This window comes from Daphnia magna, linkage group LG8 (genome assembly GCF_020631705.1).
Source record: "Daphnia magna isolate NIES linkage group LG8, ASM2063170v1.1, whole genome shotgun sequence".
NCBI lineage: Eukaryota > Metazoa > Arthropoda > Branchiopoda > Diplostraca > Daphniidae > Daphnia > Daphnia magna.
Genome location: NC_059189.1, coordinates 4542070 through 4555106, shown reverse-complemented (window position 1 = coordinate 4555106; position 13037 = coordinate 4542070). Strand labels below are relative to the sequence as shown.

Sequence of the window (13037 nt, the reverse complement as noted above, 5' to 3'; positions counted from 1 at the left end):
AACGAGAGTGGGGGGACAAAAAGGCGAGCCGTTTCGTTGTCTCTTTTCTGCGTGCAAAACTGCAACACACACAAAAAGAAAAACATGTTACGATCTTGTCAAATGGCACAGCAGTTCCGCTCGGCGATTGTATAACTTGCTGTTCCAACAGTTTTTTTTTTTTTTCTTCCTTCTAAAAAATAATGGTTTGTCCCTTTTTAAAACGAAGTAGGTTTCGGCAACCAAGCTTTTTTTTTTATTATTATTATTATTTATGCCTGTCGTCGTTCCGCGGGGGACATTAATCGATGCTCCATGCTGAAAAATGTTGGGGAAACGGAATTTATCTTCGGATAGTGTATAGATTTATGGTTATTAGCAAAGACGTTACAACTGAGAGAATTCGACAAGTTGGACGCGACCCTCTGCTGCGTGTGAAATGGCTTTAAAATGCTAATACTTTTCTCTTTTTCCCGCGTGATTTTTTTATTTTATTATTTACAAGACTGGTAACATGTTAAAATACTGCAATTATGGCCGGCTGCATGTCATTTCGCCATTTTGTCCCCCCCCCCTTTTTCTTTTTTAAGGATCAATCATTTTAATTTTGAAATGAGCAAATCGTGAAAATGGCTAAAAATGTTTGTACCCTTGACAAATGGCTGGTTAATTCCGTTGCAAACCAACTGGTTGAACTCCACCAGTTGGTGTGCCGTCAAAGTTAAATATAGCAGGACGTGCGCGTAGCAAACAAATGTTCCCACAACAGCAACAGCAGAAAAGAAGGACATCAATGATGTTGCAAGTGAGAGAAACGCTTTCAACTGTTTTGCGTTGTTTCGTTGATAGATGGCGCGTGATTCACCATTCCGAATGTTCGGCCCACTGTGGCATGGGCGTGCGCAACGTGACCAAACAGTGCGAGCAAGAATCTCTGGAGCCACAGCACCAACAACAACAACGGCCTTATTCCAATATCGTGCCGGTGGATGATCGACACTGCCGACATTTGAATGACCCACCTCCCGATACGGAGCCTTGTAAGGGCACCTGCCATTCCGCTCATTGGCAGTTCCATCCTTGGAGTCAGGTACAGAATAAACATTAGCTATTGAAACCGTTTTTCCCTTGAAATATTTCTTTTGTTTTTGGAACGCGACGTTAGTGTTCACTGACGTGCGGAGGTGGTATTCAAACGCGCAAGGCCCATTGCGTCGACCTGAACGGCCGCGTCATAGCAGATAGCAATTGCCCGTTGGAGGAGAAAGTCATCCGACAGAGCTGCCACATGGAGAGCTGCCCGCGATGGGAGGTCGGAGAATGGACGCCGGTAAATCACGTGTCTCTTTTCTTTCAAAGTTCACTACGGTTTCTCTTGTTTTTAGGCTTGAAGAAAACAAAAAACTGTTATGATTTAAAGACAGGTGACTTCACTGTCGTTGTATTTATTTTGTAATTAGAATTGATTTGTTTTATTTTGACCTGAACGAGTAGTCGTAGAGAGACAAAAAAAAAAAGAAAGAAACTAAAATAATCTTTAGAATTTGCTTGGATGTTGTTCCAAAAGAAATGAGAGAGAGTTATGGGTATGACCTCCATGACCACTCCTTCTGTTATGAACATAACCCATCAAAACCGATCCCACAAGCAAACACAAACGATATCAATGTAATTAGTGTTCGGTGAGTTGCGGGACGGGCGAGCGCCAACGGGGCTACTGGTGCCAACTCGAGAACCACGTCATCGCCAAAAGTTACTGCTATCCGGTCCGGCCGCCCGTCCACAAGGAGGCCTGCCACATGGGTGACTGTCCCCAATGGCACGCCACTCAATGGGGCCAGGTACACCGAAAAAAAAAAAAATCATCAGCCCATCCATACGCGCCAAATTCAAAAAGAGAAAAACACAAACTTTTCCATCATTAAAAAATCACGCAAAAAAAAAAAAACAAAGACAGAAATTGAATGATTTTTGTCACGCTAATCTCTCACGCTCATGCTGACTTGTCTTATTCTCTATATGGATGAACAGATATAGAAGCCGTGCTATATATCTTTTTTTGCGCACCTGACTATCGCGTTTCTCTCTCTCTGTCTCTCCTGTCTGTCGACTTGTGTTCGCTCTATTAGTGATGCTCTCCGTTAGTGTGATTCCTATTTCATCCTTTTTGGCCATTACTGTGCCGTGTCTTTCGTATCCCTTTTTCCTGTTTCTCTCTCTCTCTCTCTTTTGCCCCATCTCTGTCTCCACCGCTGATTTCCAAGTACTGTCTTTGCTCCTTCCGGATTCCGGCTTCCGCGTTTTGAAAATAGCGGATTCATATATATTGACTTAGAGCCTGTCCTGTAGCGCATGTTGAATGATAAGCTTTTGACAAGTTCCGGACGAAATTCTGGAATTCGATTTCGCCTTGGAATCGATCACTTAAAAAAACAAAAAACAAACATCATATCTATCTCTTCCATTTCTAAACGTGTTGATCTGAATTATTCTAACTGTCGTGTCTTTGTGTCTGGTGTGTTCTCGCAGTGTTCCGTCACCTGCGGAGTTGGACAAGCCGAGCGGATCGTCGGATGTCGCATGGACAATGGCAGCGTCGTCGATTCTTCCTATTGCATCGGTCAAGACAGGCCGATATCCGTTCAACAATGTTTCGAACATCCGTGTCCGACGGAACCACCGACCACTCCATCCACCGTTCAGCCGACAACGCAACAGCCATCCACCACCAATGTGGCGCCCACTAGCGCCGTTCCAGCGGCTTCTTTGGCTCTGGCGGGCTTCCGTCCGCAGCCAATCGAGATACACAACATTGATCCGGCCATTAATAGTCTCGATCCGGCTGAATGGAATCCAGAGTCGAACGATATTCCGCGCGTCGTCGCTGCTTGGCGAACTGGAACTTGGGGACAGGTAAAATGAATTCATTTTTTTGTTTAGACAGCGTCCAAATTGAAATTAAATTGTACGTCAATTCTAATGTGTTGCAGTGCTCGTCGACTTGTGACGGTGGATACCGAATGCGGACTGTCGTCTGTTACGACATGATCGCCAGTAGAGAAGTGGACCAATCGCATTGCTCCGATACAATTCCCGTTGGCGTTGAGAAATGCGCTACGCATCCCTGCGCTGCCTGGATCACTCATAATTGGACGTCGTGTTCCGTTACTTGCGGCACTGTACGTCTCCGTCAAAACACGAACAATTTAAACGTGAGATAACCGATGCTTTTTTTATTTTGTTCTAAATCAAAGGGGGTGTCCGTCCGCGTGGTGGAATGTCAGTACCTTTTGAATAATTCCGGCGCACCGGACGAGATGTGCTCTGGCCTGGAGAAGCCACCAACCGAGAAAAGCTGTTCAGCAGCGCTGGCCGTTTGCATTGGATCGCCCATCTCGCATTCCGTTTCCGTAGAACACAATCACACTTCCAAAATGCCGCAATGGAGGACCGGTTCGTGGGGATCGGTAAAAATCTAAATCAAACACATCCGCTTTCATAGTTGTTATCCGTCTTACCTCATTAACACACTCGATGGTTTAATGGATGTTCTTAGTGCTCGAAAACCTGTGGCGCCGGATACAAACGGCGACAGGTTGTTTGCCACGACGAACTCTTCAAGGACTCTGACGGATGCATTCCGGCCAAACGGCCACAGGACACAGTTCATTGCAATACGGATCCTTGTCCCACCTGGTCTTCCGGTGAATGGAGTCCAGTAAGTGCATCTGAATTTTTTTTAAAATTGAATTCTTCCCTTTTAGTTTTTTTTTTTTGTGTTTGCTCATCCTGGAACGTTGATGTTGAATGGATTTTCATTTTGGTTTTTGGAATGTTTGTTTTTTTTTTGAATGTTAAAATGTATAAATTCAGTGTTCCAAATCGTGTGGTGGAGGGACGCAAACCCGGCCGGTGACGTGCCGTGATCATCTTGGGCAAACTCTGCCGGATCATCGCTGCCATCCAGCCGGAAGACCCGAGTACAGCCAGAGTTGCCACACTGATCCATGTCCAACGGAGCCTCCCGTTCCGGAGAAAACATACAAGTGGAAAACGGCCTCATGGACTACGGTAGGGGAACTGAATGCGACGTCTACGGAGACGACGCTCTCCGACGCTCGTTCAGACACTAACACCACGGCGTCGTTCACACTGGAGACTTCCCTATCCTCCCCAATCAAAACGTCCGACTCTGTCGATAAGCAAACGATTACGGACGTTTCCCCACCCACGACTGTCCAGCTTGTCACTTTGACGCCGGGAATCTCCATGGCCGAACACACCAATACCACCACCACTGTTACTACCACCACTTCCACCTCTACTACCCCGAGCTCGATTCTCACTACCCTTTCGACTGCTTTGGATCTTGGTTTCAACGTCACTTCTCTTTACGCTAGTTCTATAACAAACTTTACATCGGCACCGGTGAATGTCACGATGATGACCATCCCTACCGATCCCGATAGTCGGCCAATGTCAACCGCAAGCATCGCTGCTATTCCTCCTAGTAGCTTTACTGTTTCCACCACTGAGCTGTCACCGTCCATAGGGTCCAGCACGTCGGCCGTATCGACGGTGACGACGGAACCGCACAGGCCGGTGACGTTCGACTGGAACAGTTACACCAGCCCGTACGGTACGAACTCGGTGACGCCTTCATCCCGCTATTTGTCCACCTCTGCGTCTGCTCGATTATTCCCCGTATCACTGCCGCACCGTCCCACCTACGCTTATTTCGCCAATTATTATCGCTTCGATTCTCCAACTGTGCGACACTCACGCAGACCCACCGACTGATGAGCGATAGATTTTTTTTCTTTTTTTTTTTCGTTTGTTTCACTCCATCCATTTTAAAAACGATCAAAGCGGATGGGAAGAACAAAGGAAGAAGAACAAACAATAACAATATGCGAAATCACAATTTCAAATAAGAACCGCTCTTTGGTTGCATTCTTTAGTTCTCTAACATAATTCTAACATTGTGATAATTGGTTGATTGCTATATTCAAATTCTGACAACAACAAAAACACACTTTCCTAACGCCTTCATATATAATCTCTTCATTTTTTTCTGTATGTGTCATAGTCTGTTTTGTGTATTGATCGTTTTCTTTTTCCATTCTTCTCGTCGTGTTGGTTTTTACGCAAACATTTTTGATTAAAATTTTTCATTTGGTATGGCATGCGGTTTACACACACACACACACACACAAAAAAAAGAATTTTGGATTGGAAAATTCTTTTTCGTTATTAATCCCACTTTTTGTTGTTTTTAATCTGGTCGCCTTTCGCCTTGATGTGTAGCTATATATATTAGACGGATTAGATTTGGAAAAGCGCGCAGTTTGTTTGTGTAGTGTGTGTGTGTGGTGAATGTGGACGCAAGCCAAGGAAAGCAAAAGGTTTGACGATTTTTTTTTTTTTTATTTTTGTTTAACACAATATAATAGAGCCCTTCTTGATTGACACCAGTTGTTGATTTTCTTCTTCTTCTTTTTGGAATTTTTTGTCTCTCTTGGTTTCTTTTGTTTTCTAACACTTGCATAAAAACAAAGGAAAACATTTCATCGTATGTGAATGGTATGTGTTTTCTTCTTCTTCTTGGTGTTTGGTTTGGGAAAGGTCAAACAGAATTCTTGATCCAACTTAGTTTGTTGTAGCTATGGACGGATAACTGAATGCTGGGAATTATGGAGGCGGAATAAAAACAAAAACTCTGTTGTGCGTTGTGAATTTATCTGCTGTAAATGACATCTCTACTCTTGACAATTCAGACTTCCTCCCCCTTTTCTTTTTCTTTTTTTTTTTGGTTTGTTTTTCCTTGTCCAATCAAAACAAAAAAGTACCAAATTGCGTTCCAGAATTGATGCTGGACGAATTCCTCTTTTCCAAATGGTTTTGTTTGTTTTTTAAAAATTGCTATACGACCTTCATCGCCAATCACAATGCGATAACGGTTAAGGCGCGATGCTTTTAGCAACAATTCCAATCACGGAACATATTTTTCACGTCCAGTATCAAGAAGCGTTTTTTTTTTTCGAAATTAAACTCTTTCCTACAAATATTGAACTGGCGCCCAATCAGAAAAAAATCTAATTATTTCTTTTATTTGTTTTGTTTTTTTTTCCTCCCAAATGCTTTATGTGTGTGTGTGTGTGTCGTCCACCTTTTGTCTATGTCTTTTTCTCTTTCAATTCCTTGAAAACTATTTCAGTGTTCGAAAACGTGCGGCAAAGGGGACCAGTACCGCGAAGTCTACTGTCAAGAAGTTGAAGGTCGCGTGCGTGTGGACGAGACTCGGTGCCCGGAATCCAGTCGTCCGCGTTCACGTCGCGGATGTAACAAGGCTGCCTGTCCGTACTCGTGGGAAGTGGAGAATTGGTCCGAATGTTCGCATCCGTGCGGACCTGGAATTCAACATCGTAGAGTCACTTGTCATCGAGTCAACGCATACGAATGGATTGACCCGGAGCCCGTCTCGTTTGGATGCAACGCCACTCAAAGGCCGGCTGACCTGCAGGACTGCAGTCTTGGCAACTGTCACGTCCTCTACATGTGGCGGGCGTCAGCTTGGCAACCTTGCACGGCCTCCAAATGTGGCCGCCAAGGCTCCCAGAAACGATCGTTGGCCTGCGTCAATAGCCGGACAGGATCCAGGGTCTCGCGATCCTATTGCCCACAAGAATTCCGGCCCATCCGCAAGAGACGCTGCCGGGCTTCTCCATGTCAGTATTCGAAACTCTCTTATTTCAAAACGATTAAGTTACTTTATTCAACCCTTTTGGCTTTTCAAATCAGGCGGATACGTGTCGTGTAAAGACGTTTTAATGCGGTCCGGTGGTAAAGATCGAAAGGCTCCGCTTCCGGATGGACCGTACGCTTTGATCGTGGCCGGAAAGAACATCACCATTTATTGCCATTTAATGAACACTTCGTCGCCGCTCGAATACTTGACGCTGACAACGGGACATCAAGATAACTACGCTGAAGTCTACGACAAAACGTAATCATAAAACAAACGCACATTTAACTTTTAAACGTTCAATGTCGTCGATCATGACGAAAAATCCACTTATACCGTGATTGTGTTGACGTTGATATATATATAAAAAAGGGGGTAAATCTTTATATTTTATTTTTCATGATGGCTGATAGATTGATACGGCCTGATAACTGCCCTTATCAAGGAGCACGCAAAGATTCGTGCGACTGCTTCCTGAACCGGCGTTCAGCGGGTACCACCTCCTTCAACAAAATCCGGCTCAATGTCACCTCGTTGCGTGTCCACAGTAAATCCCGTTTACATACGTATATCTATCTATATATAACAGCATAATATGAGCTTCAAAGCTTTCTTTTTAAGTTTCTGCCTACAAAGCAGAAAGTTGTTTGCCCTTTCATTAAGGATTTTGTTTTTAAAATAAGAGAGAAAATCTGAATTGACTGATTGGATTTGGCAGGTCATGATTTCACGTTTGCCCGGCTGGTGAAGGGCCACCAAATGGTGGGTTACGGTGAAGCGGGCGACTGCTACAGCACGGCCAACTGCCCACAGGGCCGTTTCAGCATTAACCTGCAAGGTACCGGATTGCGTGTTTCGCCGCATACCAGCTGGGCGGGTCACGGCCATCGTTCATCTTTGTGGATCAACAGACTGGAGGTATGTTCAGTTGTTATGTACTCTCATTTTTTCATTTTGTTCTTCACTTTCATTTTTATTCGCGTGAATTTGTAGGATAATCAAAAAATTCAGGGCAAATGCGGTGGATATTGCGGTCGGTGTAGCCCTGATCCGCACGCCGGTCTCAAACTGGACGTTGTGTGAATCTCTTTTACCCCCCCCCCTTTTTTTTTTAAAATTGCATATCCATCATCGTGGTCCCGGCATTTTCCCGTGTCCCTTAAAAAAAAAAAAAAAGAACAAGTTCCTCAGTGGAGTTGAATCTCTCTATCAATTGAAACGTAATGATTCCCATTCAAAAATGGGGAGGGCAGGCTGGAGTGTATCGAATCTTTTCTGAATAAGGACAACAACAACATGAAATCTATTTTAAGGGCCGCCTGGATACCTGCACTAACTATTTACACACTGCCGCATTAAAAAAAAAAATCAGGGAACAAGAAAAACATTAAATAGAGAAAGGTGTTTGAAACGAAAGGCGAGAAACATTCACGGCCCACATTATCTGCTGACATTTGAAAGCAAATATTTTGAAATTAAGAAACGAGGAGAGAGTGAACCCTCCCCAGCTGACGTGTAAAATAAAGAACAAACAAATAATTATATATAAATAATAAAATAACGAAAAAAAAAAAACATATAGCATTAAATGTATTAATGAAAATAACAATCAATCCTGATGGGATCGTATTTTGAAACATGCATAAGAAATTGTGTGCAATATCTGGATGAAATAGGAAAAAAAACTTAAAAAAAAGGGGAAATAAAATAATCGGGCAAAAAAAAAAAAAAACGAAAATGTAAACATTCTGTTGAGCTTCCCGCTTCACTTCCGCCAACACTAATGGACTGACTAGTCATCATCAAACTTCGTGCTCTCGACATTCGCGCAATTTTTAATTGTTTTTGTATTTGATTTTCTCTTTGTTGTTGTTGTATGGGATACCACACACTATACAGTATATCGACTCCACATACAAAAATAAATTGAAAACTAAATATTTCTATTATTTGAATTGTACATCAATGTACAATGCATACATTTTGGAACGGACAGAACTCTACACAAGAGAAAAACCTTGAAAAAAACACACACATTTAAACAATATGACGCAATTTATTTTGGGGGACCCATAATTTATCCCTACATCTGCCAAGCGAGAAAATCCACTGCCATGATATTTTTTTTTTTCTTTCGCTCTTTTCCTCTTCTTTTTTTTTTTGTTACCTAATATTGTCTCCCTTCCTTCTCATTTTGCACTCCATCCCTTTCACTTTACACTGTCGTCGTCTGAAGCTGGTGGTGTCGTGTGTGTGCGTGTGTGTGTATATAATTTCCGAATGAATCTTCTCTCAGCAGACGACGAATGGGATGGAGGTTTGTGTCAAATGTGGAAACATGTGTCTTCTCTATTTTGTCTCGTCGTTTAACATGCAAATACATGGTGACTCTGACGACGAGCCAAATGAAAACAAGAACTCTTTTGAATTCAACGTTTAAAGTTGGTGGTGCAGTGTCTTCAATTTCAGCAAGGAGAAACGAAACAAAAACAAAAAACTCTTGAGGTTACTTGTCAAAGAAAATCATTTTTATTTCGTGATTAACTAGCTAAATAAGAATTAAATTATTTTCACGATAATCGATTTAGACAAGAAATAAAGCGTCAAAAGATCAGTAAGATGGCGGCAGAGGAACAGGTTGTTGTGCTGGAATTGCTGCTAGGACTGTGCCACCGTACACAGCAGATGCTGGAATACGATGGAGCTGGATGCTGGATATGATGGAGCTGGTGCTGGATATGATGGAGCTGGTGCTGGATAAGATGGAGCTGGAGCAGCATAAGATGGAGCTGGAGCAGCATAAGATGGAGCTGGATACGCTGATGGCGTTGTGTACGGATAGCCGTAAGCGTACTGCGTCGTGCTCGGCACTGGAGTGGTAGCAGCCACAGCAGGTACAGCAGGTAAATTCATAATGATGTTAATTGGTGGTAGTGATGGTAGTGGTGGAATTGTGGTAGTCTTGGTCACTTTGTTGTAGTTGTTGTAACCAGGGCGTTTGTAAGGCCGTTTCATGGGTTTCGTGAAGGGCTTCATCGGCTTCTTCATCGGTTTCATTGGTGCGTTGTAGCTGTTTTCGTAATCATCTTTATCCGTCTTGGAAGGGAAGAAGAATTTTGACAATTTGCTGCGTTCCATCGACGTTGAGTCGTCGTTGGCATGGACGATGGCGATCGTAGCGATAAGTAAGAAAATCACCTGCATTGAGATGCAATTACATAAAATATAATTTAGCCTTTGGTTGACATGGAAAGAACAAGAAATTTACCTTCATTTTTGTTGACGTTAGCAGACAATGTTGTTGACGTGTTGAAGCTGAAACAGCTGAGATTGTTGTGATGATTCTAGTGGAATTCAACTCCATTTTTATACTGGTTTTTTGTCAACCTGAACGACAGGTATCCATCAAATTGCAAAGGTCACTTCAGATGCCGATGTTGATGGACATTTTCTTTGAATTTCTTTTTTTCTTTTAATGGTAAATACGACGAAAGCCCAGTAGCAAGCCGCTTTCATTGGAGAATATTGAATTCAATTGTTTCTCTCTCCACTTTAACACGACATGTGTCGTGTCATTAAGGTAATCTAGTAATTACTTTCGAGTACAAATACCGAGAAATTTGTTCACATCACGCCATTGTCAGCCAACCCAGAGGGTAGGGGGACACAATTCCAATAATAATCCATCATAATGACAGGTGCCATCAAATTTATTCATTTTTGGTAAAGTTGATGCAAGTCCCATGCAGAAGTGTCAAAAACAAGCGTCATTCAATTTCAGGCTAAAACAAATCTTTCCGAATTGGATGCTATCAAAACTTTATTTTTCTACGTTCGGCAATTCGTAGTAAAACGTCTATTTCTGACAGTTTGAGTGCTGTCACGGAGCAGATGGAGGGAAGGGTGCGATGAATATCTTATGCCGATTTAAATAGCCGACGTAATCAGCCGTTCGTGACAGTAGGCAGTGCGTATAGAAATCGGGGAATGATGAATCTTAAATCACCATAACGTGCATAATCAAGCAGCAAAAGTTGAAACGTCAAGATATTTTCAAGTTGAAAAAATAAAAACTATCAATAGGTAAAGTGAAATCCCGTCACCAAGTGACCCTCCACCCTTTTCCAGTCGAAGCTAATGCTAAATTCAAAACTTTGCTTTTCACGATGTGCATAGAAAATGACGTCTCTTGCTCGACGTGAAAAGACATTTAAACAAAAAAAACCCACTTAAATCTACAGTGATTTATTTATTTTTTTAACTTTATCTCAAGTTCAATTCGTCGTTATAGTTTGAAACTTTAGCCAATTGATTTTGAGACGATGGAAAGGCGGGGTCGCGAACTGAAAATGGCACTTTACATCCGGTGCAAATCTGTAAAAACCATCAAGTCTATAGTTCTTGAATCCTTTCTATGTTTTAGTTTTTGTTAACGTTCCGGGGATAACTGCAACACGTCGAGTACATGAGTTTCTTTTTTTTTTAAAGGGAGAATGGGGCGAGCAGGGCGATCACGTTGATTAGTCAGGCAAGGGAACGAGCCTGATTGTATACGTCAAAGAAAAATTGAAATTCTTTTATCTTATTGATTATGAAATGTCCTCTCCAAATTTCTGTCCCGCGTTTATTTTCTTCCACTTGGTTTCACTCTTCAAAAAGGGCTGACAGTTGGAGACAGTTTTTTTTTCCCCAATGACGATCCCCTTTCTACATCAAAAATGAATTATCGATTAGCGTGTCTGCGTATAACCCCATACCCACCAGCCCCGAGTACTATACTCACGTTGTATCCACTTAAAATCATTTCAATAAGCCTAATGGAGCGTTTTTTTTTGGCTTCTCGAAACAGATTGGCCGGATGCGATAGACTGTGGCTCTATAACTCTCCCCGCTTATCTTTTTTCTTTAAACACGACTATCCGTCACGTAAGGCTTGAATTACTGCGAACAAAAGTGCGAATGTTTTACGCAACAACAACAAACCTCGATAGCGTCGCGTTGATGAATCGCAGTTAAATTTCACCCTCCGGCCAGCAAGGCACACCTGGTAATCACTCTCGTGTAAAATAAAAAAAAAAAATGTTTGAATACTCACCTGAGTCATTATTATCGATTGACCCTTGACGTATCCTGTTAAATAAACAAGTAAACGAGTTTTTTTTTCCCTAGCCTCCATGTCAAACATATAACTGGCTGTTTGTACCTGAGCGCGGACGTGTATAAACGAGCGCCATTGTCGTGTTTTGCGTCCCCTCGTGATGACTACCTACTTACACGATAGCAACACACGTACACATAAACACGAGTTAAACCTTCACGTTTTTTTTTTAAGACTTTTAAGAGAGTCAAGACCTCGTGACACCTTCTCGTTCGTAATCACCCTTTTTTTTTTTTCACCCTTCTTCCGGGACCGTTTCTTCCGGCCTATCCGCGTACGCTAAACGGATCGCTGAAAAATAACAAATCATCTCGACACAACCGATTTTCTCAACAGCTTTTTCCTCCCTTATTTATTTATTTATTTTTTTCCGAAGCGGAGCATAACTTTGTGTGTGTGTGTTGTTATAGTTTATAGTTGATTTAGTGGAACATGCCCGCCTTCTTTCTCCCCCTTTCGTCCGCTATTTAACCAGTTCACGAGGTGCGCGCTATGAGCTATGTCAGTCTATTATCAAACAATGAAGATCAATCAAAGAAAGAAAAAAAGGGGAGGGCGTCGCTTTTTGAACACGAGTTATCGAGTGTAGTTTGCTTCCGTGATAATCGGTTGGATGCGGTGGAGGGACGTTTGTTTGAAGAGTTTTCTATTTTTTCGTTGTTGAAATTGTTGTTATATTTTCCATCGAGTGTTTTGAGTCGTTTGACTTTTGCTGTTTCGTTTGTTGAGAGAAACCGAATCGCCTCATCGATTTATAGAACTGGACATTTGATTATTTTTTTCTTTTTTGTGCGTCCAACTGTCTGCAATCAAATCAATATCAAGTGAAGATAAGAGGGGAAAAACGGGCGTTGCCAATTTGCCTCCCGCTTTTGATGACTTTGCGTGTAGTTGGGACGTTTGTTGTATTTTTCACGACTACTTATGCACTGGGCCGTCTGCCCGGATCAATTTTTTTTGTTTTCGTCCGACAAGGAATGAAAGTCTACACGTCCGGATGATTGTTGAAACAAGCAATAGAGGCAGAGAAATTAATCACGCAGATGGCATCCACCCCGTGCTCATGGGTTTCGTTATGCTAATCAAGTCACACAGAGAAGCATTCCGACATTTTCACTGTGTCTACAACACACGGCGGCTGCGTGTTGGAGGGAT

The 13037-nt window shown here is 42.4% G+C and overlaps 2 protein-coding genes across 8 annotated transcripts in view; one reads left to right on the top strand and one right to left on the bottom strand.

Moving 5' to 3' along the window:
- LOC116929039 (A disintegrin and metalloproteinase with thrombospondin motifs 9) overlaps positions 1-8080 on the top strand; it is a 32303-nt gene extending 24223 nt beyond the window's left edge. For 4 of the 7 annotated variants that reach the window (XM_045178394.1, XM_045178393.1, XM_045178398.1 and 1 more), the window contains 13 exons: positions 829-1069; positions 1145-1309; positions 1656-1820; positions 2509-2892; positions 2970-3158; positions 3234-3446; positions 3536-3697; positions 3853-4050; positions 6197-6707; positions 6781-6985; positions 7138-7271; positions 7443-7642; positions 7718-8080. In XM_045178394.1, the coding sequence (XP_045034329.1) occupies positions 829-1069; positions 1145-1309; positions 1656-1820; positions 2509-2892; positions 2970-3158; positions 3234-3446; positions 3536-3697; positions 3853-4050; positions 6197-6707; positions 6781-6985; positions 7138-7271; positions 7443-7642; positions 7718-7807 (2857 nt within the window). In that variant the 3' untranslated portion in view covers positions 7808-8080. Of the gene's footprint in view, positions 1-828; positions 1070-1144; positions 1310-1655; positions 1821-2508; positions 2893-2969; positions 3159-3233; positions 3447-3535; positions 3698-3852; positions 4619-6196; positions 6708-6780; positions 6986-7137; positions 7272-7442; positions 7643-7717 lie in introns of those variants that run through there. The other 3 variants (XM_045178395.1, XM_045178396.1, XM_045178397.1) reach the window with 3 other exon arrangements.
- Positions 8081-9230: 1150 nt separating this feature from the next.
- LOC116929085 (SH3 domain-containing protein C23A1.17) lies at positions 9231-10965 on the bottom strand. Its single transcript, XM_032936249.2, has 2 exons — positions 9993-10965; positions 9231-9922 (listed from the first exon to the last, which is right to left on the bottom strand). Exons 1-2 carry the CDS (start codon positions 10086-10088, stop codon positions 9383-9385), a joined length of 636 nt encoding a protein of 211 aa, XP_032792140.2. The 5' UTR covers positions 10089-10965; the 3' UTR covers positions 9231-9382.
- Between the last annotated feature and the right edge of the window lie 2072 nt (positions 10966-13037).

What these genes read in the sequence shown, in the direction of transcription:
- LOC116929085 (XM_032936249.2), bottom strand. Translation starts at nt 10,088, where the DNA reads ATGGAGTTGAATTCCACTAGAATCATCACAACAATCTCAGCTGTTTCA. An exon ending in TAACGTCAACAAAAATGAAG is followed by an intron (nt 9,923 to 9,992) that starts GTAAATTTCTTG and finishes ATCTCAATGCAG; the next exon opens with GTGATTTTCTTACTTATCGC.